This window comes from Gopherus flavomarginatus, chromosome 12 (assembly GCF_025201925.1).
Source record: "Gopherus flavomarginatus isolate rGopFla2 chromosome 12, rGopFla2.mat.asm, whole genome shotgun sequence".
Lineage (NCBI taxonomy): Eukaryota > Metazoa > Chordata > Testudines > Testudinidae > Gopherus > Gopherus flavomarginatus.
In genome coordinates this window covers 7,059,342-7,082,659 of record NC_066628.1, presented here as the reverse complement: position 1 = coordinate 7,082,659, position 23,318 = coordinate 7,059,342, and the positions used below count along the sequence as shown (strand labels likewise).

Sequence of the window (23,318 nt, the reverse complement as noted above, 5' to 3'; positions counted from 1 at the left end):
GTCAAGCAACACTTTCAAGCTGTTACCCTTATGCGTCCCAGATTCAGCACATCCCTATCCCCACTCTCACAACACAATTGTACTGGCAGTAACCTGCTTGATGAGCAAACCCCACAGTATTCTAGGCGCTGCAGGGATCTTTAGCTTAGGTAAAAGAAGCGTTGCTGCAGAGTGAATGCGGGAAGCTAAAAACTCAAAAGGGTAAAGTTCAGCAAGAGAGAGAGAAGCAACCAGCTGAACCGTAAAAGTTACTTACTGAATAATAGTGATCACTACACAAGAAGCCTAAACCAACATAACCTATATTAGTAAAGGTTAATACCTAAGGTAGAAAGGAAAACAGAGAGAGAGACGGGGGGGTATCACACACTCCATGAGGCTTGAACTGGTCGGGGTTCCCAGATGATGGTGGTAGCTCAGGGTCCTGAGGGCTGGAGACAGGCAGTCTCCAGCATGATCAGCCAGGCGAAGATTGAGTTCCAGTGGAACTGATGCCTAGTTTGGATCTAAGCATCAGAACCCTGACTAGAGGGTGAGTAGGGATTTTTGTAGAGAAAATACAATTGTTCAAGGGAGAATACTAGATTTGTTTATAGGTAAGCTGATGACTCAAGGGTTTTCTTTAGACTAGACAATAGGAGCTGATCACTCTTGGCTATGGGTGGTGTTTTCTTCCAGGGAGCCCACAATGCAACTAGGCTGCTTCACTATTTGGATATCAATTAAGGATTCATTACTAGAATTGGTCTGACAACTGCTGAGCTGGGTGTGGGCAGGCGTAGGTTCATTAGCATCTGGAGCAGAGATTCCCATGATGCAGTGCTTCCCTGTTTTTTCTGGTCCCAGAATTCAGTGTGGTTCTCTGTTCTCCATTTTGTATGTAAACTGAGATGTCTTCCTGTCCCATCTTTCATGCAGATGAGGCTAGGGGATCTGGTCTCTGATCTCCATTCTGTATGCTGATGGAGATGTCTTAATCTTGTCACCTTTGGCAGGAGGGGCCTTGTTACCCTGGGCAGGAGGCCTGAGACGGGGGAGGGACAGACTGTGAACTGCCCTGGCATCCCACAGATGCTGTTTGTGCTTCCCCCAGACCCGCAGAGTGGGGCGAAGTGTTTTCCTTTCACGTTCCCCATTGTCTCCTGATTTCTTTTATTAGCTGCTGTTTAGTAAATTGCATTTGTTCTGGGGTATAGACAATGGTCAGGGAAGCATCCAGAGCGAGAAAGTACCCGGAGTGGGGATGCTCTAGCCCGTGTCCTGAGTGGTCACAACCAGGGTGGGGGGGCGAGCCCCTCAGGAAGCCTGGCCCAGCCTTGTCCGGGTTATAAGGACTTTGCCTCACAGGAGAGTGGAAGGGGAGCCCTCAAGGTGAGGCAGGCTCGGGGTGAAGGGAGCGAGGACTCAGATCCTTCTGCTATTCGATTCCAACCAGGTGGTATTTAAGTCAGAAAAGTTCCTCCCAATAGCGGGACCATTTCCCCGCTTACCTCTGCGCATGTTTACTGGTTTCCCCTAAAGTTCATTAAGTATTTTAGGAAAATGTGTCACCCATTGCCCACGGTAGATGGAAGACGGTCCCTCCCTTCTGTCCTGAGAGCCTGGGAGTGGAACAGGAGCCGGAGCCAGAGATGCTGCAGCGCGACCCCTGCAGCGCTAGGACCCAGGAGCAGCCGGGAGGCGGCTGTGGGGCAGCGAGCGCTGGGCTCCGGCCCGGCAGCAGGAAGTGACTCGCAGCCGCTGCGGTGACTCTGGCTCCCAGGCTCCTGGCGAGATCCCCGAGCCCCGGCGGCTGGTGCTGGGAGCCCGGAGCCCTGGCTGCAGCCGGGAGAGGGGAATCTCCAGCAGGGCCCTTCCCGCTGCTCCCCAGGAGCCTCTCCCAGGGCAGAGCCCCCAGCCCGGCCCGGCCCCTGCCCCGGGGGGCCCCGCTCGGAGGGAAGGTGAGAGAGACCCACCGCCACCCCTCCCCCATCTGCTGCTTGGTTTCGCTGCCCCTGGCCGCGCTGGTGCGGATGGAGGCTGCAGCTCAGGGAGATCTGAGGGGGACAGATGGGGGGGGGGGCAGAAGGTGGGCGGGGGCCAAACTGAATGCAGGGGGGGAGGGCCGGGGAAGGAGCGGGGTCCAGGGGCACAATCAGGGCCGGGGGAGGGGGGCAGCACACGCCCTGGCTCTAGGCTGATGGCTCTGCCGCCCCCCCTGGCTTGAAGGGGTTTCCATCCTATCCAGGGTTTGCAGTCTGGTTCAATGGCTCTCAGTGCCCCCCACTGTACGGATTATTTCAGCCCCCCCTGCCTGGGGCTAGGAGCCGGGGATAAGAACAGGGAACAGCTGGCAGAGGGTGAACCTAGGGCTGGGGGAGGCAGGCCCCCCCCACTGTAGGGGCAGGACTCCAGCCCCTGAGCACCCCCAATATCCCCCCACCTGCTGAGCACGTGGCCCCAGCCTCCCCGTCCCCAGAGCCCAGGGAGAGCACACGGCCCCAGCCTGAGCCCCGGGGGCAGCCTAAGGAGAAGCCTGACCCACTCCCCCCAGGGGCTGTTCACCCCACCTCCACAGTCAGCTGTGACTCTCAGCCAGCTTGGAAAACAGGTTTATTGGTTGCTGGGAACACAGCATAGAACAGCTTGTTAGCAGAGAAACCAGGAGCTCTCAGCAAAGATCTAGGGGGGAATCCAGAGTCCCGAGCCCTGGACTCTCCCCACTGAGTCCCAAACAAGGAGACTGACCCGCTTCCAGCCCCCCCTCCTCAGTGACATCCGGCTGCCCCTCCTCCGTGCTTTGTCTTCCCCAGGAAAACAGGTCACCTGGCCTCCCCCCTCTCTTTGTTCTGCGTCACCTTGCAGAGGACCAGTTCCGGCCAGTGCTTGCCAGGATACAGTATTTTGACCATTCTCTATGCCGGGGTGGTCAAACTTTTTGGCCCGAGGGCCACATCGGGGTTCAAAATTGTATGGAGGGCCGGGTAGGGAAAACTGTGCCTCCTCAAACAGCCTGGCCCTGCTGCCTATCTGCCCCTTTCCACTTCCCACCCCGACTGCCCCCCTCAGAATCCCTGACCCATCCAAACCCCCCTGCTCCTTGTATGCTGACTACCCGCTCCAGAGACCCCACCACCACTAACAACCGCCCAAGGCTCCACCTTCTATCTAAGCCCCCCTGCTCCTTGTTCCCTGATCGCCCTCTTCACAGACCCCCCTACCCCAACCCCCCCAACCCTACCTACTATCCAATCCCCCCCTGCTCCCTGTCTCCTAACTGCCCTGAACCCCATCCACACCCCCACTCCCTGAGAGCGCCTCGGGATTCCCACGCCCCATCAACTCCCCCCATTCCCCATCCTCTGATCACTACCCCAGAACCTCTGCCTCATCCAACCGCCCCGATTCCTGTCCCCTGACTGCCCCCTGGGACTTCCTGCCCCTTACCCAACTCGCTGGCTCTGGCCCCAGCCCTCTTATTAACGCCACTCAGAGCAGCGACCAGAGCCAGACTCGCTGCTGTGCAGCCCTGCCCCCCAGAGCGCTGCCCGTCTGGCAGTGTGGCTGTGGAGGGAAAGCAGGGGAGGGACCGGGGGAAGCCTCCCCCGCGAGCTCAGGGGTTAGACAGTAGAGGCCCATGGGCTGCAGTTTTCCCACCCCTCCTCTATACACAGGCAGACACTCTGCAGTCACACCTGCCCTCTAGAGATCTCCGCAATGATCATACACCTGTATCCCACCAGTTCAATACTTGAGTAACACATGGGGAAACAGAGGCACACACAGTATTCAGATAAAACATTAAGAACATTCCCGCTTCATCCCACCCCTCTGAGACCAGCCCCAGGGGCACTTTCTCCAGTGGCTGGAACCCCTCTAACCATTCCAGCTCCTGACCCTAGGGAAAGGGCTGGAGCTGGGCAGGGAAATGACTCTGCACAAAGGGCCCCTTTTAGGGACCAGCTGGGGCTCCCTGTGTCAGTGAATCCCAGAGCTGCTGCTCTCAGTGGCACAGCTGGGTTCAACCCCCGTTACCAACGTCAGTAGCTGAGCTGGCTGATGAGAGCAAAGGCCCAGGGCAATGGGGCAGTCGCCCGTTCTCCCAGGGCGAGGGAAGAAGATAAAAAGGGAGAGCGGAGAGACTGGAAGGGCAGCAGGAGCAGGAAGTGAGGGGGAGGTTCCCAGCTCCCAGCCCTGCCCATCCTCATTCCCTGCACCCCGGGGCAGTCAGCTCTCCTGGGAAGAAGGGGAGGAGCTGAGGGAGGAAAAGCCAGTTGCTGACTCTGCTGAGCACCGCCCGACTGAGGGAGACAGGGGAGAGCTAGAGGGGTTACAATACACGGTGGGGCAGTGCCCTAAAGTGACTCCTTTGATTCTGCTCTTTTTCCAGCGTTTGGCTCAGAGATGCTGTTCTGGGGAGGTTTAGAAGGGACTTGGTGGGTTTAGTTCTAATGGGGAAGGAGGGGGATGACCCAGTAGCATAGCTGGGAAGGGAGCAGGGGGAGCGGCCGCTCCCACTGAGCACATTCTCCAAAAGTGACACCTTACGCGCCGACTCCGTGGGTGCTCCGAGTCTGGAGCATCGCCAGGGAAAAATTGGTGGGTGCTGAGCACCCACCGACAGCTCCCCAGGCCAGCTCACCTCTGCCTCCGCTTCGCCTCCTCCCCTGAGGACGCTGCCATGTTCTGCTTTTCCCCTGGCTCACCAGCGCTTGTGCTGCGAAACAGCTGATTTGTGCTGCAAGCTAGGGAGGGAGACGGGGAAATGCAGCATGCTGGGGAAGAGATGGGGCCAGGGTGGGTATTTGGAGAGGGGTCCAATAGGGGCAGGGAGGGGCGGGGTCAGGCCGGGTGGGGGCGCAAGCTCCCACTGGCGCCAAGGAAAGTTGGCGCCTGTGGCTGAGCGACAAAATAACAGAAGGGAAAAAAAGCACCAACAAAAGAACATTGTCGGAAGAGTGCATTCCGATAAAGGTACCTCAAAATAATTTTGAGTGGTGTCATTTTCTTCTGGACAAGCTTCCATCACATAATCAAATGCGGTAGAAACGTTGTCTGTACCCTTGTGACACCACTACAGTGTTAGTCAGTCTTGTAACACGTGAATCACTTGTAAGAGCCAAGAGACCCACATTTTTTTTAACTTTTTGTCTTTGCCCTTTTATTGGCGCTTTTTTCATCGGTTGACATGTGCACTCACTCACCCAGGCACCCACACAAGCGTGCGTACTCATAAGAATTGTTTCCTGCAGTGTAAACAAATGCTGAACCCTTTGGATGATTTCAAATAGTTCAGTCTGTTTGATTACTTCTTAGTGTGGGGATTGTTTTCGCTTCTCCTCTAGTTTTGAATAAAGTGGTGCCTTTTCAACAAATCATTTAACACTTTGCTGACCAAATTTGACGGGCGTCAAATTCATAGAGCTGTGAAATTGACCTGGCTGCCGTGTGGAGAGTTTGTTTTTAAAATGAGATTTATTTAAAAATTGTATATTGTTCATATTTATTTTATTTGTTTCTGATAAGGGATGGAGAAGCGCACTAAGAAGAAGCAACTATCCAGGTGGGATAGAAAGAAGATGAAGGAAGATGCAAATCGAGTAAAAGAATCGTCAAAATATGTGAGGTTGGAGACCTACTTTTCATTCGACATGCCCACAACTACTTTTGCACCAGAGGTGGAACATTTTGAAGACTTGCTCCCTACCTTCAGCCAAAGAGCTGGAGATGGTGGCCTGGCCGTTGCGGCTTCACCAGAGATAAAACCCTCTGAAGACTTGTTAGTACCTACCTTCAACCTAGGAGCTGATTACAGCATCCGGGCTGCTGCGGCTGAACAGGTAGTGGAAGTGGAGTCCTCAGAAAACCTGATTACTTCAGCAGGCTATTATGCAGAGGACCAGAATGACACAGTAAGACTCCATGCTATCGTTGACACACATAGGGAATACCCAACAGATCCACACTTGTTTTGTGACACACCCGTAACACCTGATCTAGTACGTGCTCTGCTTGAGTTAGGCCCTTGTCAGCCAGGACTTAAAGATAATTTTGACAATTTTCCAAAAGATGAAGCTGGACGTCATTTCAGTGCAACTTGGTACAAACAAAAACAACTAAAAAGTGCTTGTACAATTGACCGGCACTGGCTGGTTTACTCACCAAGAGCAAACATTATGATTTGTTTTGCTTGTTGGCTTTTTGCAAATCGGCCAAATACTTGGAGTGATCCAAAAACTGGTTGCAAGAATTTTGCTACAGGTACACACAAAATTGAAAAACATGAAAAAAGTGAAAGTCACAAAAAAGCAGAGAAAGAACTTTTCCTTACCAAATTCCGTTTGTTCAACGATAGAACAGTCTCGGCTGGTTTAACGGCGGAAAGAAAAGAGAGAGAAAAAAATAGGATGATTTTACGACGTATTATAGATGCAGTTCTCTTTTTGGGAATTCAGGGATTGGCATTCCGTGGTCATGGCGAGTATCGAGGTTTAGGTTCCCCAAGTACAAATGAAGGCAATTTTTTGGAACTTATTAAGCTGTTGGCTAAAAATGATACATTACTGGAACAACATTTATTACAGAGTGATCGAAATGCAACATATCTCAGTCCTGACGTACAAAATGATCTGATACAGTCCTTATCAGCCGAGCTTCTCTCAAAGATAGTAGCTGAAATCAAAGTAGCTAAGTACTTTGCCCTAATTGTTGACTCTACTATTGATATCAGCAGAACCGATCAATTTTCTTTATCCTTACGATATGTAACAGTAAACGGTGATGCAGTGGAACGATTTATACAGTTCAGCGAATTACCTGGAGCAAGTGCTGAAGATTTTTTCAACGTTCTTCTTTCAGCAATCAAAAACTTGGGGCTGTCAATAACTATGTGTTACGGTCAGTCTTACGATGGAGCAAGCACCATGTCGGGTGAAATATCAAGTCTCCAAAGTAGGATACGGGAAATTGCTCCAAATGCACTCTTTATGCACTGTTGTGCACATAATTTTAATTTAATTCTGATTGATGTATTAAGCTCCAATATTCAAACTCGGTTGTTTTTTGGAACTCTAGAACGTCTGTATACTTTTTTTTCTGGCAGTTTACCTCATCTTTCAATACTAAAGGAAGAACAATGCAATCTTATTGAATCTTTTGCATTAACTCTAAAGAAACTTTGTGATACCAGATGGGCATCTAGAAAGTCTGCAGTAGAGGCAGTCTTGAAAAATTTACCAGCACTAGTAATTGCCCTGCAAACAATTGTGGATGGTGAGATAAAAACCTGTACTCCTAAACAGCTCAGTGAGGCAAAGAGTATTCTGGCAACACTTGATACTTACGAATTCTTAGTTCTTCTTATATTCTGGAGTAAAGTGCTGGAGAAGGCTTTCCGTTTATCCACCTATTTACAGAAAAGTAGTCTAGATCTGGTAACAGCTTCTCATTTGATTCAGATTTTTGAAAATGATATGAAAAACATTCGAAGTGAATTTGAATCTGAATTCAAACAAATTGAGAATGAAGCAACCGAGTTGGCTCGAAAATGTGATATTACTACAGACTATAAGCAGCACAGAATACGTAAGAGAAGAAGATTCCATGAGGAAATTGCAGAGGGTGAAGAAGAAATATTTGATGCCCGGGAGAAATTCATAGTTGAATCCTACTTAGTGTCCTTAGAGTCTGTTATAAATAGTACGAGTAAAAGATTCGAGCATTTTAAAAACGTGGCTGCCAAATTTAGTGGTTTAGATCCAAAGCATTTTGACAATGCGGATAATGTGAACAAATTAGAATTTTTGGCAGACATGTACTCAGATGTCATCGACAGTCAAACCACAATTGTGGAAGAGTTTCTTTCATTTAAAGACATGTACAAAGAGATAATGAGCACTAGCAGTAGGGTAAAGTCAAGTGCCGACGAGAGACTCACCATCAACAGTGTGCTGAAATTCATGATCGCCAATGATATGTGTTCCATTTATCCTAACCTTTCGAGGTTGTACCACATTTTTCTGACGTTGCCAATAAGTAGCACAGTTGCGGAACGACCCTTCAGCCGACTCAAACTTATTAAGTCCTACCTACGCTCTACAATGGCTGAAGATAGATTGTCTGGGTTAGCTTTGCTCTCCATTGAAAGACAATTGGCTACCGAAGTAGATTATAATAAAGTAATAGATAACTTTGCTAGAATGAAGTTTAGATGAAAGACGCTGTTGTAGCTGTTTCATAGATTATCATATTGTTTTGATCTTATCTTTGAAATAGAAAATAAGTAAATAACGCGTTTTTATTGTTTTGATTTTATATACAACATAAATAGATGTCATACTGTAAAACTTTTTAAATTTCAAATGCAAAATAACACACGTACTTGTAAAACAATATCATTCTTGTGGTTTTATGTTAAGTACAAAATAAATATGTATAACGAATTTAAAAGTATGTAATTAGTAATTTGATACATTGGGTGGCGCCTTTTTTTATGTGTTCGCTCCCCTTATGGTAGAACCTGGCTACGCCACTGGTCCCGACTCCTCCCCTCTCAGAGCCATGGTCCTGCTCCCAGCCTCAAGGGGGTGGGGCCATAGATGGGGATAAGGCGGGGCACTGCACCCCTCCCCTAAAAGTGTTCCACTTGGCCCAGAGCAATCCTAGCCTCCCCCCCTCTGCTTTGCTGGGCTAAACCGGCAACCGGCAGCCGGGATGCTGGGCAGATGCCCATGTTGTGAATTCCTTAACATGTTACCAGGACAATTTTAATAGTGAAACGGTTACTTTTTATATCCTATTTTCATCCCTAGTCTGGACTCCTGCCTTGTAGCTTCTGAGCCCTTAGGCGGAAACCTCCACCTAGCCCCAAAGCTTCCGAATATTTGCGGTAAAAGAATTCCCCTCTAGCTGCTGGGTGGGGCAGCCCCTCCCCCTCTCCTGCCCCATGGGTGGGGAACTGCCCTTGTATCTCTCTCTCTCCTTCTCCCCGACCCCCACCCTCTTTACCTCCCTCCCCTTGCCAGTCTGCTCTTGCTCTCACAGCCTCCCCTCCCCACATCCCCTCTTTGCTTCCCAGTGACCCCCACACATTCACAATTTCCCTCTATTGCAGCCCTGTTTCCATCTAGCCCCTAAGTATTCCCTGAATCCCCTGCATCGCCCCATCCTCCCTTCAGCCACCAACTGCCCCCTGGATCTGCCCCTGCCCCATCCCTCATCCCCCCTCAATCCCACCTTATCTACACCCTCTTCCCCTCTTCAGCCTGCTTTCAGCTTCCCCTCTCTTCCCCCTCCCCCAGGTGTGGCTGGTCCAGCCCCCAGCGCAGCGTGGATTGTCTCCCCCCTGCTCTGCACACAGTGGGACCTGGCGGGTGTTGTATAAGAAATTGTTCTCTGTAGGAATGTGCTACCTGTACCCGCTGCTGATCTGTAACTGGTTTCTAAGAAACTGCTGTTGTAAAAACCTGCTCCCTGATGTAGCAAATGACTGCAGATAGCAGTTTGTCCCCTGCACTCATGGCAGGACTAAGTATTATCTAGACCAGGGGTCGGCAAGCTACGGCACGCGTGCCAAGGGTGGCACGCGAGCTGATTTTGCCTGGCATGTGGCTGCCAGCCGGGGTCCCGGCCGCTGGCCCCGCTCAACCTGCTGCTGGCTGAGTGAACGGAACCCCAGGCCGCCAGAAGGCTGAGCGGATGGATGCAGGCGGCGGTCCATGCGCCTCCTGGCTCCCCCCTTGCCGTGCTCGGGTTCTGCGGCTCCCGGGAGTATGAGCTGCTGGGGTGAAGGGCCCTGAGCCTGCTGCAAGAGGGGCGGCGGTGGCGGCTCACATTCCCGGGAGGACTGAGGACCGCCGCCCGCATGCATCTGCTGCAAGAGCCCCTTGGGGGGGCACCGGGCCGCAGCCCAGGCAGGCGCGCACCCCGACTTCCCCATCACCGCTCTCGGGTTCTGCAGCTCCTGGAACTGTGAACAGCCACCGCTGCCCCTCCCGCAGCTCCCCTCCTCCCCCCGCTGCGTCAGAACTCTGCAGGGGTGGGGCTGTGCGCGGCAGTGTGTTTTGCCTCCATGTGGAGCTAGTGTCTGATCAACATGGGCATGGTAAGGGGAGTCCCGGGGGGCAGTCAGGGAGCAGGGGAACGGTTGAATTGGTCGGGAGTTCTGGGGGTCCTGTCGGGGTGGGGAGTGGTTGGATGGGGCGTGAGAGTCCTGGGGGTCTGTCTGGGGGCAGGGGTGTGGATAAGGGTTGGGGCAGTCAGGGGACAGGTTGGGGGGTCTCAGGAGGGGGCAGTTAGGGGACAAGGAGCAGGGAGGCTTAGGTAGGAGGTGGGGTTCTGGGAGGCAGTTAGAGGCAGGGGTCCCAGGAAGGGGCAGTCGAGAGACAAGGAGCAGGGGGGTTGGGGGTTCTGACAGGGGCAGTGTGGATTGTCTCCCCCCCTGCTCTGCACACAGTGGGACCTGGCGGGTGTTGTACAGGAAATTGTTCCCTGTAGGAATGTGCTACTTGTACCCGTTGCTGATCTGTAACTGATTTCTAAGAAACTGCTATTGTAAAAATCTGCTCCCTGATGTAGCAAATGACTACAGATAGCAGTTTGTCCCCTGCACTCATGGCAGGACTAAATATTATCTAGATCAGGGGTCGGCAAGCTATGGCACGTGTGAGGGGCTGCTAGTCCACCCTGGTTCCAAGCCCCCACAAGCTAGTTGCAATGAGCTGCTCTTCCTGCAAGCAATGGACAAAGCAGGCGGCTGCCAAACCATTAGAAGGGAGCACTGCACAACTTTAAACGAGCATGTTCCCTGATTGATCAGCAACGTAACAACGCAACATTACCTGGGAAGACTTTAAGTGAGGAGTTACTGTATTTGCCTTCTGGTTTCTCAGATCTTTAAAATGCGATCTGAGTGCAGCCTAAAGTTTTTCTCTGCAACCAAGAAAGCCAGAAACTTCCTTTGTTTAGGAAAGGAAAGCCAAGAGTCTCACCTCATCACATGCTTCCAGGAGCTGGGGCTTTCACAAACACACCAAATGCAATAAGACTCATTATAAAATCATGAGTGTTGGAAACACCGCACCTTCTTTACACTGAGACAGAGCTGCCTTAGTGTACATGAGAACCAGGCCTTTGAAACATTGATATCAGCTTAACTTAGGAAATTCACAAGACAAAACCTATCACTGGAAAGGATTAGATTTTTAGTGGTTGATGTCTGTAAATGTTGATTTCACTGTGCACACAAACCAGTAAAAAGATTTACTTTGCATATTTTGACATGTGATGTTGAGAATCTCTGTTTAATGAAGCTTTAACTTTTTGAATCTGTCTCTACTGTCATTAAATAGTTTTTGTCTGACTCAAATATTGTCTGATCCCGCCCTAAATCTCCCACCACTGTGAACATTTAAATTGACAACAATTGGAATGAGATGCTTAACACCCAGATTTTTGTGCAACGGTGAAAGTTTAAATCAATAAATATAACATTGCTTAAAAATAAACATCTGTCAAAATTTTATATTACAAATCAATTCTACCAAGCCTGACTATCCTGCCTTAGAAACACAGCTCCTCCTCCTGCAGGCTCATCCTCACAGGGGGATGCCTCTGATTGAAGGACCAGAACCCTAGTGGTCCATTTTTCACTGAATGCTCCAGAGGGAGCCATGGCTGCAGAGAACCCCCTGGAAAGTCTCCAGGAGGAAGCTCCACATCCTATTTGTCTGCAGTATTTCACAGAAGCTGTCACTCTGCAGTGCAGGCAGGTCAGCCAGTGCTGGGAGGGATCCAATACAGCCGTCTCCTGTCTGCAGAAACTGCAATGGAGAAATGTCAGGTCCAACAGGCAGCTGGGAAACATGGTAGAAATCGCCAGTCGGCTGAGTTTCCAGGCAGCAAAAGGAGCAGGAGGGAACGGAGTGTGTGGGGAACACCAGGAGGCCCTGAAACTTCTGTGAAGAGGAGCAAACTTCCATCTGTCTGGTTTGCCATCTGTCCCAGGCTCACAGAGCTCACACGGTGGTTCCCACAGAGGAGGCTGCCCAGGAGTACAAGATAGGGAATTGCTGTCAAGTTTAATGGGTAATAATTTTGGATTTTAATGACAGGCTAATTTCACCGAAAGTTCCCTGGCACAGGCATGACGCATCATTCAGCTCTGTAAACCCTTCATGGTATGGGAGATACTGTAACAAAATAACTGATTTGACAGAGTGGCAACAGAGGCAAGTCTTTAATGATACCTGATGTGGGAAAATGTCCTCTGAGGTTCTGATGGGGATTCCTGAAAATCTTCATCATATAAAGAATTCTACCAATCCCAAAGGATCAGACACATCACCCACCAAGTTAATGATACTTCAGTTCTTCCCCAAATACCGCTTACAGCCAATTCTTGTTAATGAAACTACGATTTATTAAAAGAAGAAAAGACAGTATTGGCTCAAAGGTCATTCGACATATAAACGCAAATAGACACCTTAGGTCAGTTTCACCACAGAGATGGTGCATTAGAATTGGAAAGAGTCCTTTTCAGAATCATTTCATCACATTCTAGTCCAATGTCCAAATGTTCAATATCAGGGCAGTGCAGAGGGGACGGGAGATCTCAGTCTTACTACGCAAGTGCCCCCTGAATAAAGCTTAAGAAAATCGGAGATAAAAGGATCAGCTCTCAAGAGTGTATACACACATTTATGCAGCCTCTCGACAGCAGGCAGCCCTTGGGTGAACAATAGGTTTTGGAAGTAACCTTCTACTTCGCAAACACCACAGGTATAAAACTATATGGATTAACATAAGGTAATTATCCATAAAGCCATTCATAGACAGTTTACTACAAACTTTAAAGAGAGAGATATATACAATGACATTATTACACCCAAGTTTAATCTAAGTGTTATTTCCCTCTTGTATGGATTGCTTGATGTTTAACTAGGCTAGACCTCCGTGTGAAACTTTTTCCACAGTCTAAGCACTTATGGGGTCTCTCTCCAGTGTGGACTACCTGATGTACAACAAGGTGTGACCTCTCTCTGAAACTTTTTCCGCAGTCTAAGCACTTGTGGGGTCTCTCTCCTGTGTGTATTGCCTGATGTGCCACAAGGCTTGATTTTTGTGTAAAACTTTTCCCACAGTCTAAGCACTTGTGGGGTCTCTCTCCTGTGTGGATTGCCTGATGTGCCGCAAGGTTTGATTTTTGTGTGAAACTTTTTCCACAGTCTAAGCACTTATGGGGTCTCTCTCCGGTGTGGACTGCTTGATGTTTAACAAGGTCTGACCTCTGTATGAAACTTTTCCCACAGATTAAGCACTTGTGGGGTCTCTCTCCAGTGTGGATTGCCTGATGTGCCATAAGACTTGATTTTTGTGTGAAATTTTTCCCACAGTCCAAACATTTATGGGATTTCTCTCCTGTGTGGATTATTTGATGTTTAACAAGGGTTGACTTCCATATGAAACTTTTCCCACAGTCTAAGCACTTATGAGATCTCTCTCCAGTGTGGACTGCCTGATGATTAAGTAGGGTTGACCTCCGTATGAAACTTTTCCCACACTCTAAGCATTTGTGGGTTCTCTCTCTTCTGTGGATTGCCTGATGTGCCATAAGATTTGATTTTTGTGTGAAACTTTTCCCACAGATTAAGCACTTATGAGGTGTTTCTCCAGTATGGATTGCCTGATGTGCCATAAGATTTGATTTTTGTGTGAAACTTTTCCCACAGTCCAAACATTTATGGGATTTCTCTCCTCTGTGGATTATCTGATGTTTAACAAGGGTTGACCTCTGTATGAAACTTTTTCCACAGTCTAAGCACTTATGGGGTCTCTCTCCGGTGTGCACTTCATGATGTATAAGAAGGGCTGACCTCCGTATGAAATTTTTCCCACAGATTAAGCACTGATGGGGTCTCTCTCCAGTGTGGATCGCCTGATGTGCAGCAAGGTGTGACTTCTGTATGAAACTTTTTCCACAGTCTAAGCACTTGTGGGGTCTCTTTCCAGTGTGGACTGCTTGATGTATAAGAAGGGCTGACCTCCGTATGAAATTTTTCCCACAGTCTAAGCACTTATGGGGTCTTTCTCTTGTGTGGATTGCCTGATGTGCCATAAGATTTGATCTTTGTGTGAAACTTTTCCCACAGTCCAAACATTTATGGGATTTCTCTCCTGTGTGGATTGCCTGATCATCAAGTAGGGTTGACCTCCATATGAAACTTCTCCCCCAGTCTAAGCACTTGTGAGGTCTCTCTCCAGTGTGGATTGCCTGATGATTAAGTAGGGCTGACCTCTGTAGGAAACTTTGTCCACAGTCTAAGCACTTATGGGGTCTCTCTCCAGTATGGACTGCGTGATGTTTAACAAGATCCGACCTCCGTATGAAACTTTTTCCACAGATTAAGCATTTATGGGGTCTCTCTCCAGTGTGGATTGCCTGATGTGCCGTAAGATTTGATCTTTGTGTGAAACTTTTCCCACAGTCCAAACATTTATGGGATTTCTCTCCTGTGTGGATTGCCTGATGATCAAGTAGGGTTGACCTCCGTATGAAACTTTTTCCACAGTCCAAGCACTTATGGGGTCTCTCTCCTGTGTGGATTCTCTGATGTGAAACAAGGGCTGACCTCAGTATGAAACTTCTTCCACAGATTAAGCACTTATGGGGTCTCTCTCCAGTGTGGATCGCCTGATGTGCAGCAAGCTGTGACTTCTGTATGAAACTTTTTCCACAGTCTAAGCACTTATGGGGTCTCTCTCCAGTGTGGACTGCTTGATGTATAAGAAGGGCTGATCTCCGTATGAAATTTTTCCCACAGATTAAGCACTTATGGGGTCTCTCTCCAGTGTGGATCGCCTGATGTGCAGCAAGGTGTGACTTCTGTATGAAACTTTTTCCACAGTCTAAGCACTTATGGGGTCTCTCTCCAGTGTGGACTGCTTGATGTATAAGAAGGGTTGACCTCCGTATGAAATTTTTCCCACAGATTAAGCACTGATGGGGTCTCTCTCCAGTGTGGATTACCTGATGTTCAACAAGGTGTGACTTCCGTATGAAACTTTTTCCACAGTCTAAGCACTTATGCGGTCTTCCCACAGAGGTCCCCTGTGATTCCCCGTGCCCAGGAACTTCCTGCTGTTGATTCCCCTCCTTGTTCTCACTCATTCTCTCATCACCTGCTGGGAGAGAGACAATCCAGACAGAAGTCATTGTGCTGGGGAAAAATTAAGACGAAGAGCACCGAGGGAAAACCCAACATACTAAAGCTGCACAGACAGAGCAATTGGATTCTGCCTCCACTTCCCACCCAAACTTTCACAGAAAAGGAAAGTTGGGAAAGAAACTCCTGCAGGTAACAGGACACATGGAAAGCGATGTCAGTGATACCTGCTGACTGCAGCCCTGCCTTGGGTGAGATGAGGAAGGAACTAAGGGCACTTATTGGTACTACATTTTTGGGATTCTAAACTTTTTCCTTCATTCCCCAGATGGATTGAGTGTCAGACCTCACCTGTGTGGGCGCCTCTTGGGATCCCTCTTTCCTCACTGGCCTGGAGATCGGGCACCCATGGCTCTTCCCCTCGTTCCAGCCGGGTGATCAGGTCAGGTTTGGGAAGGGGAAATCCTGTGCAGGGAGTGACATCAGAGCAGATCAGGATGAGTGGAGGATTGAGAGAGCATCTGTCAGAAAGGACATGCTGCGGGTGGAACCTGTCCCTGTGTTGTGCTGGGGAATGTGGAATCTAAGAGGATGAGAACGTGGTCACTGAGCCCCCTTGGGGGAGGCAGACGTCTGGGGAGGTGAGGGGAATTGTGACACACACCCAGCTCCAGTGTTAAACCCCTGCCTATTTCTAAACCTGCGGAGTCCAGAGCCCTCCACATAGCTGAGCTATTCCCAAGGAGGAGGGAGAAGAGGGATTCTGTGAGCGACTGAGAAACAACGCAGACAGGACAATATATGGCTTCTCCACCTTGCAAGCTAGGGGGGCTGGGTGAGGATGATTTAGTATGTGCCTTAGGTTTTGACACCCTGCTCTCATTGGAGAGTGATGAGGGAAGAACCTGACCGGTGTCACACATGCAGACCCGCCTCCAGCTTCCAATAACCAAGGGGCCAGGAATCGTTTTGTGACAGTGTACCCCATAAGGCTTTATGGTGGGGTGCTCATAAATGTATGTATGATATAACGGGAATAGGGTTTTGCTACACATGCCATGTAACATATCTGTGTAAAGGTTTTGATCTACTGGTTCTGTTCATCCTAGTTGGGTGCAGGCACCATTTGTGTGTTCAGAGTTATGAACACTGGCTCTATAATTGCTTGACTTCTAAGTAGCCTTAGTGAGAACATTTGGTCACCTCTTGGAAAAGGAATGTGCAAGTTCAATGCTCAATCAGGAAGAACTTAATAGACCAAAGAGGTTGGAAGACTCCAATCCACATAAGAAGTCTGCCTGAGGATGTTCAAGGTCGCATGTGGGAAATGGCTGCTGCCTGCAAGTCCTGAGTCATGCATGGGCAGGTGACTTGCCCATGTGATTCCGAATCTCCATTTTGTGACTGGATTCTACACAGGGTGAGGAGGGGTCTCCACCCACAAGAGAAAGTCTATTTAAACCCCTGGAAGACCCCTCCATTTTGTCTTCAGCTGGCTAAAGAAGGAGCCTCTTCCTCACTCCCCCAGGATACGTGAAGGAAACTGGAACAAAGGACAGTAGCTACAGGGGGTGTGAGTGATTGCTGGACCCAGGCTAAAAGGAGATTAGTCTGTAAAAGGGAACATTCTGGAACTGGTCAGGATCTTATCTGTATTTAGTTTGATTAGACATAGATTTGCGCATTTTATTTTATTTTGCTTGGTGACTCACTTTGTTCAGTCTGTTACTACTTGGAACCACTTAAATCCTACTTTCTGTATCTATTAAAATCACCTTTTACTTATTAATTAACTCAGAGTAGGTATTAATACCTGGAGGAGCAAACAACTGTGCATCTCTCTCTGTCAGTGTTTTAGAGGGCGAACAATTTATGAGTTTACCCTGCATAAGCTTTATACAGAGTAAAACGGATTTATTTGGGTTTAGACCCCACTGGGAGTTGGGCATCCCAGTGTTGAAGACAAGCATGCTTCTGTGAGCTGCTTTCAGGTAAACCTGCAGTTTTGGGGCAAGTAATTCAGACTTTGCGTCTGTGTTGGAGCAGACGGGAATGTTGGGCTCAGCAAGACAGGGTGCTGGAGTCCTGAGCTGGCAGGGAAAACAGGAGCAGGGGTAGTCTTTGCACATTGGGTGGCAGCTCCCAGGAGGGTTTCTGTGATCCAGCCCTTCACACTCTTACCCAGCGAGGTCACCGTCTCATAGTTCTCCTGCATGACGTCCCTGTAGAGGGCTCTCTGAGTGGGGTCCAGCAGAGCCCCCTGCCCCTGTGTGAAATACACAGCCACCTCCTCGAAGGTCACCGGCATCTGAAACAACAAGATTCCCCCACTCAGCGCCTGCTCCCCAGCCACAATTCCACCAGTCAAGGGGGAGGAGGGACAGAGAAGCAGAATCCTCCCCAGACCCTACTCAGAGCAGCCAGGAGGCTTCAGGGAGTGGGTAGAAAGTGAGAGCTCCTTGTCCCCCCCAGCACACGGAGAAGGGCAGGGTTTTTTCATTTCCCACACACCTGCCAATCACAGGTAGACAAGGAGAAGAGCTCTGAGGCAGGGACAGGAATCCCAACAGCTTCCCTTCGTATTTCATGGGAGCCTCTGGCCAGTGGGGTCAGGCTCCAGCACTGGGAGTCAGTTTTCCCAGCCCTGCCCAGCGGGGTGTTTCTTAGTTCCAAAACTGATCTCCTGCACCACCAAAAGCTCCCTAAAAATCCCCTGCCTGAGCTGACTCCATCACAGCCATTCCCTGCCCTGTCTCCTGGAAGACTGGACGATCTGGAGCAAAATGTGGATGCGAATTCTCAGCCCGTCAGAGGAGCAGGGAGATTGGGCAGGTTTCATAAGGGGCTGGCGACCATGTCACTCCCCGATTTCCCCCAGGCTCTCTCCCTGCAGACAGACGCGCTGATTCTAGGACTCTGCCATGCTGGGAAGAAACCCAGTTACTTCATTACCCCCCGGCCTGGCCCGTTCCCCCATTAGAACTAACCCCATCAAGTCCCTTCTAAACCTTCCCAGAACAGCATCTCTGAGCCAAACGCTGGAAAAAGAGCAGAATCAAAGGAGTCACTTTAGGGCACTGCCCCACGGTGTATTGTAACCCCTGTAGCTCTGCCCTGTCTCCCTCAGTCGGGCGGTGCTCAGCAGAGTCAGCAACTGGTTTTTCCTCCCTCAGTTCCTCCCCTTCGTCCCAGGAGAGCTGACTACCCCAGGGGTGTAGGGAATGGAGCCGGGCAGGACTGGGAACCTCCCTCCCCACTTCTTGCTCCTGCTGCCCTTCCAGTATCTCCGCTCTCTCTTTTGTCTTCTTCCCTCGCCCTGGGAGAACGGGCGACTGCCTCATTGCCCTGGGCCTTTGCTCTCATCAGGCAGCTCAGCCACTGACACTGGTAACGGGGGCTGAACCCGGCTGTGCCACTGAGGGCGGCAGCTCTGGGACTCACCGACACAGGGAGCCCCTCCCCTTGTAGGCCAAACTCCCCAGCTGGTCCTTGAAAGGGGCCCTTTGTGCAGTCATTTCCCTGCCCAGCTCCAGCCCTTTCCCCAGGTCTCTCCATCACCTGCAGGCTCAGGGGCTGGCATGGTTAGAGGGTTCCTGCCAGTGGAGAAAGTGCCCCTGGGCTGGTCTCAGAGGGGTGGGATGAAGCAGGAGTGTTCTGAGTGAATACTGTGTGTGTGTGCATCAGTTTCCCCATGTGTTACTCAAGTATCAAGCTGGTAGGATACAGGTTTGTGATCATTGCAGAGGCCTCTAGAGGGCAGGTGTGACTGCAGAGTGGATGTCGGGGCATAGAGAATGGCCAAAACTCTGTATCCTGACAAGGGATGGCTGGAGCCAGTTCTCTGCAAGGAGCCAGCCTAAGGTGTTGGGGAAAAAAAATGGGGGGGGGGGGCAAGTGACCTGTTTTCCTAGGAAAGACAGAAAGCACGGAGGAGGGGCAGCTGGACGTCACTCAGGAAGTGGGGCTGGAAGCGGGTCAGTCTCCTGGTTTGGGATTCAGCGGGGAGAGTCCAGGGCTCGGGACTGTGGATTCCCCCCCAGATGGACTTTGCTGAGAGCTCCTGATTTCTCTGCTAACAAGCTCTGTTTTATGCTGCGTTCCCAGCAACCAATAAACCTCTTTTCCAAGCCGGCTGAGAGACACAGCTGACTGCAGAGGTGGGGTGCAGGGCCCCCGTGAGGAGCGGGTCAGGCTTCTCCTTAGGCTGCCCCCGAGGTTCTTCCTGGGGCCGTGCGTCCCCCCGGGCTTCAGGGATGGGGAGGCTGGGGCCACATGCTCAGCGGGGGTGGGGGGCGTTATTGGGGGTTCTCAGGGGCTGGGGTCCTGCCCCTACACTCGGGGGGGGGACTACCTTGCCCAGCCCTAGGTTTACCCCCTACCCGTTGTGCCCCTTTTTATCTCCGGCTCCTAGTCCCAGGCAGGGGGAGCTGAAACAATCCGTACAGTAGGGGGCGCTGAGAGCCATTCAACCAGACTGTAAACCCTGGATAGAATGGAAACCCCTTCAAGCCGGGGGGGGGGGGGGGGGGCGGTGGCAGGGCCCCACCAACCTAAAGCCACTGCCTGTGCTGCCTCCCACGGCCCTGATTGTGTCCCTGGACCCCGCTCCTTCCCCAGCTAGGCCCCCCACCCTGAGTTTGCCCCTGTCCACCTTCCCCCCCACATCTACCTGAGCTGCAGCCTCCGTCCGCACCAGCGCGGCAGGGGCAGGGAAAAAAGCACCAGATGGGGGAGGGGTGGAAGATGGGGGGGTAACGTGATCTTGCACCCGCCCCGCACCCACCGGGGCTGGCGGCAGCTTTCCCGGGCCCCGGGCGGGAATCGCAGCCAGCTCCGCTGGGAGCAGCCTGGGGACAAACCTCCCCCTGCAGCCCGGGGGTGACAGCCGGGGGGGCGGGTCTCTCTCACCTTCCCTCCGAGCGGGGCCCCCCGGGGCAGGGGCCGGGCCGGGCTGGGGGCTCTGCCCTGGGAGAGGCTCCTGGGGAGCAGCGGGAAGGGCCCTGCTGGAGATTCCCCTCTCCCGGCTGCAGCCAGGGCTCCGGGCTCCCAGCACCAGCCGCCGGGGCTCGGGGATCTCGCCAGGAGCCTGGGAGCCAGAGTCACCGCAGCGGCTGCGAGTCACTTCCTGCTGCCGGGCCGGAGCCCAGCGCTCGCTGCCCCACAGCCGCCTCCCGGCTGCTCCTGGGTCCTAGCGCTGCAGGGGTGACGCTGCAGCATCTCTGGGTCCGGCTCCTGTTCCACTCCCAGGCTCTAAGGTCAGAAGGGCCCATCATGAGCATCTAGCCCAGGGAGTCTCACTACCAAATTTTTCGGGGCCCGAGAATGCAGCCAGCAACTCTCGCTGGTGGCTGCTCTGACTCATTTTCCTAAAATACTTAATGAACTTTAGGAGAAACCAGTAAACATGCACAGAGGTAAGCAGGGAAATGGTCCCACTATTGTGAGAATTTTCCTGACTTAAACACCTCTCAGGTGGAATCGAATAGCAGAAGGATCTGAGTCCTCGCTCCCTCTTCCTTCACCCAGAGCCTGCCTGACCCCGAGGGCTCCCCTTCCACTCTGCTGTGTGGCAAAGTCCTTATAACCCCGACAAGGCTGGGCCCAGGCTTCCTGTGGGGCTCGTCTCCCAATCTGGTTGTGACCACTCAGGACACGGGCTAGAGCGTCCCCACTACGGGTACTTTCTCCCTCTGGATGCTTCCCTGACCTCTTCTCTGACCATTGTCTATAGTTCAGGAGAAATGCAATTTACAAAACAGCAAGTAATAAAAAAATCAGGACACAGTCGGAAAGGCAAAAGGAAAACTCTTAGCCCCACTCTGCAGGGCCGGATTAACTTTTTGTGTGCCCCATGCCAAACATACTCGTGGGCCCCCTCAGGGCAAGGTGCAGGGGGCGGGATGGTCAGTCTCCAGAGGGAAGGGCGTGTGGGGCGCAATGAGGCACAGCGCTGTGAGAGCAGCCCTGCTCTGCGCATCCCAGCAGAGGGCGCTGTTTACAAACCAGCCCAGCGCTGTGCTGCCAGTCTGCCCCTTCCCCTTGCGGGCGGGCCCCCACCACACTGCCCACCTGCCCAGAGCCCCACTCTCATGCCCAGTGCCCCCTCGCCCAGAGACCTCCCCCACTGGCCTCCCACCACAACTGCACAGCACCCTGCACACCAGCCTGCTCATCCAGCACCCCCACCCATGGACCTCCCCACTGCCCACCTCCTTCCTCACAGTCCCACCATCACAGCTGCATAGCACCCATAGTCCTGAGGGGATTCTGCAGCAAACATTTAAAAATTCTGCACATAATATTTTAAAATTTTGCAAATTTTGTCAATAAATCAATGTGGAGGCTCCAACATGGCAGTGGGGAGCACAGTAACTACTCACTTAAAGTCATCCCTGTTAATGTTGTTTCATTGTTACATTGCTGATCAATTTGGGAACATACTCCTTTTAAATTGTGCAATGCTCCCTTCTAATGTCGTTTGGCAGCTGCCTGCTTTGTCTACTGCTTGCAGGAAGAGCAGCCCATTGGAGCGAGCTGGTGGGGGCTTGGAACCAGGGTGGACCGACAGCCCTCTATCAGCTCCCCACTCCCCTAAGTTCCCTGTGCAGCAGCTGCCTGCAGTTCAGCTGTGTCCCTGCCCCCACGGCCATGTGCTGCTCTTGCCCTCTGCCTTGGAGCTACTCCCTGAGATTTCTGCTTGCTGTGCTGGGGAGGAGGGAAGGAAGAGGGGGACTAACGTCAGGGTGTCTCCCTTCCCCCTGCTCCTGCACCCTGCTTACCCCATCTTCCATAGAGCAGGGGGGACACACCAGGGCTGCAGTCTCAGCAAGCTGATCTAATTAACAAGACAGTGTACTTAAGGGAAATGCACATATCTCCCTCCATTACTGCTGCCTTGCAGAGCGAGAGAGTTAACCCTTGAGAGCTCAGCCAATTGCTAGTTCATCATTTAGCAGTGAGGGAAATATCTCACCTTCTGACTCCTCCACCTCAACCAAGCTTCACAATCATCATCACTGTGTACCAGTATTGTTTGTTTAAAACTTATACTCTGTGTGTGTGTGTATGTGTGCAAAATACCCCCTTTGTAAGGCATTGCACTGAGAGCTTGAGTGAATGATTAAAGAGAGAATAAATGTGGGATGATATCTGGTTGGTACCCCTTCTGCAGTCCCTTCCAAACTATTAATTGGAAGAAAATTAGTACTGAAATGTCCACAGTGTAAGTGACTCCTTTGAAAACCACTGCTTCAGAGGAAACCTTGATAGACCGGGTGCCTGACAAGAGACGACAATGAAAGAGAGAAATCCTCATCTAGATCGGTGGCTATACCCGCTTTGCTAGCCAATCAGAATAATGTGTGGGGCCAGCATAAATACGGAAGGTTTACGCTTGGGGAATTGAGGATCACTAGGGAGACGTGAATTAAATAACCTTATACTGCTTCTGTAATTCTTTTCTCAAATAAACTGTTGTGCATAGAGTCTACTGAATCTGACTTGTTGGTTGGTACCGGGAAGCATTCTGCCCAGCTGTGAGCCATTAAAGATCCATTTCAACGTTTAGTAGCAGAGGATGGTTACCGTGCCAGTGAATAAGTTAATGTTTCTCAACTGGTTGGATAAGCTAAAATATTGTCTTAGGATATTAGACTCAGTGGCCGGGGAACCAAGGATTGGATCAGATTGGTTATAGATTATTGGGAGAGAGTGAAATACACAGGCATGCAGGGTTGTATTAGCGCTATCTTCAAGTCTATGATGTTCTGCAAGTGCGAGCAAGGTGGGTTTACTCCGGAGGCCAAGGGGGATGCCCTGAAGCCTCTGGGTATGCTTAATAAGTGCTTGTTAAGACAGGTGTTTAAAAGCTTGGGGTCTGATCGATGTGTGATTGCTGCAGTCTCCACACTGCATAAGAAAGGTTTGGACAACTTGTTATTGGGGAATCAACAGGGCTAGTCTCCCAAGAAAGTCCAAAGAGCAGCATGAGTCATCTGTGCTATGTCTCTGGCTGTAAATAAGCTCACAGAAAAGCACGATGCCTGTGAATATGAAAAGGAAAATTTGGAACAGGAATTGGAAAGCCTAAAATTGCAACATGAAAACAGGAAACAAAATATGGATAGCTGGATGGAGGCGGCGATCCCAGGGCATGGTCAGGGAGCAGTGGGGGTTGGA

At 50.9% G+C, this 23,318-nt stretch overlaps 2 protein-coding genes across 15 annotated transcripts in view; one reads left to right on the top strand and one right to left on the bottom strand.

The window, feature by feature from the left end:
• The window catches only part of LOC127033268 (zinc finger protein 585B-like), a 52,523-nt gene extending 32,143 nt beyond the window's left edge, over window positions 1-20,380 (bottom strand). For 4 of the 14 annotated variants that reach the window (XM_050921120.1, XM_050921117.1, XM_050921121.1 and 1 more), the window contains exons 1-2: window positions 20,049-20,380; window positions 17,858-18,064 (exon numbers count right to left, since the gene is read on the bottom strand). In XM_050921120.1, the coding sequence (XP_050777077.1) occupies window positions 17,858-17,881 (24 nt within the window). In that variant the 5' untranslated portion in view covers window positions 17,882-18,064; window positions 20,049-20,380. Of the gene's footprint in view, window positions 1-12,764; window positions 14,607-14,690; window positions 15,195-15,491; window positions 15,606-17,321; window positions 17,449-17,857; window positions 18,065-20,048 lie in introns of those variants that run through there. The other 10 variants (XM_050921124.1, XM_050921125.1, XM_050921127.1 and 7 more) reach the window with 10 other exon arrangements.
• LOC127033273 (zinc finger MYM-type protein 1-like) lies at window positions 1,488-9,617 on the top strand. Its single transcript, XM_050921167.1, has 2 exons — window positions 1,488-1,940; window positions 5,506-9,617. Exon 2 carries the CDS (start codon window positions 5,508-5,510, stop codon window positions 8,190-8,192), a length of 2,685 nt encoding a protein of 894 aa, XP_050777124.1. The 5' UTR covers window positions 1,488-1,940; window positions 5,506-5,507; the 3' UTR covers window positions 8,193-9,617.
• Window positions 20,381-23,318: the final 2,938 nt, after the last annotated feature.

Coding starts and splice junctions, on each gene's coding strand:
- LOC127033273 (XM_050921167.1), top strand. CDS start 5,508: ATGGAGAAGCGCACTAAGAAGAAGCAACTATCCAGGTGGGATAGAAAG.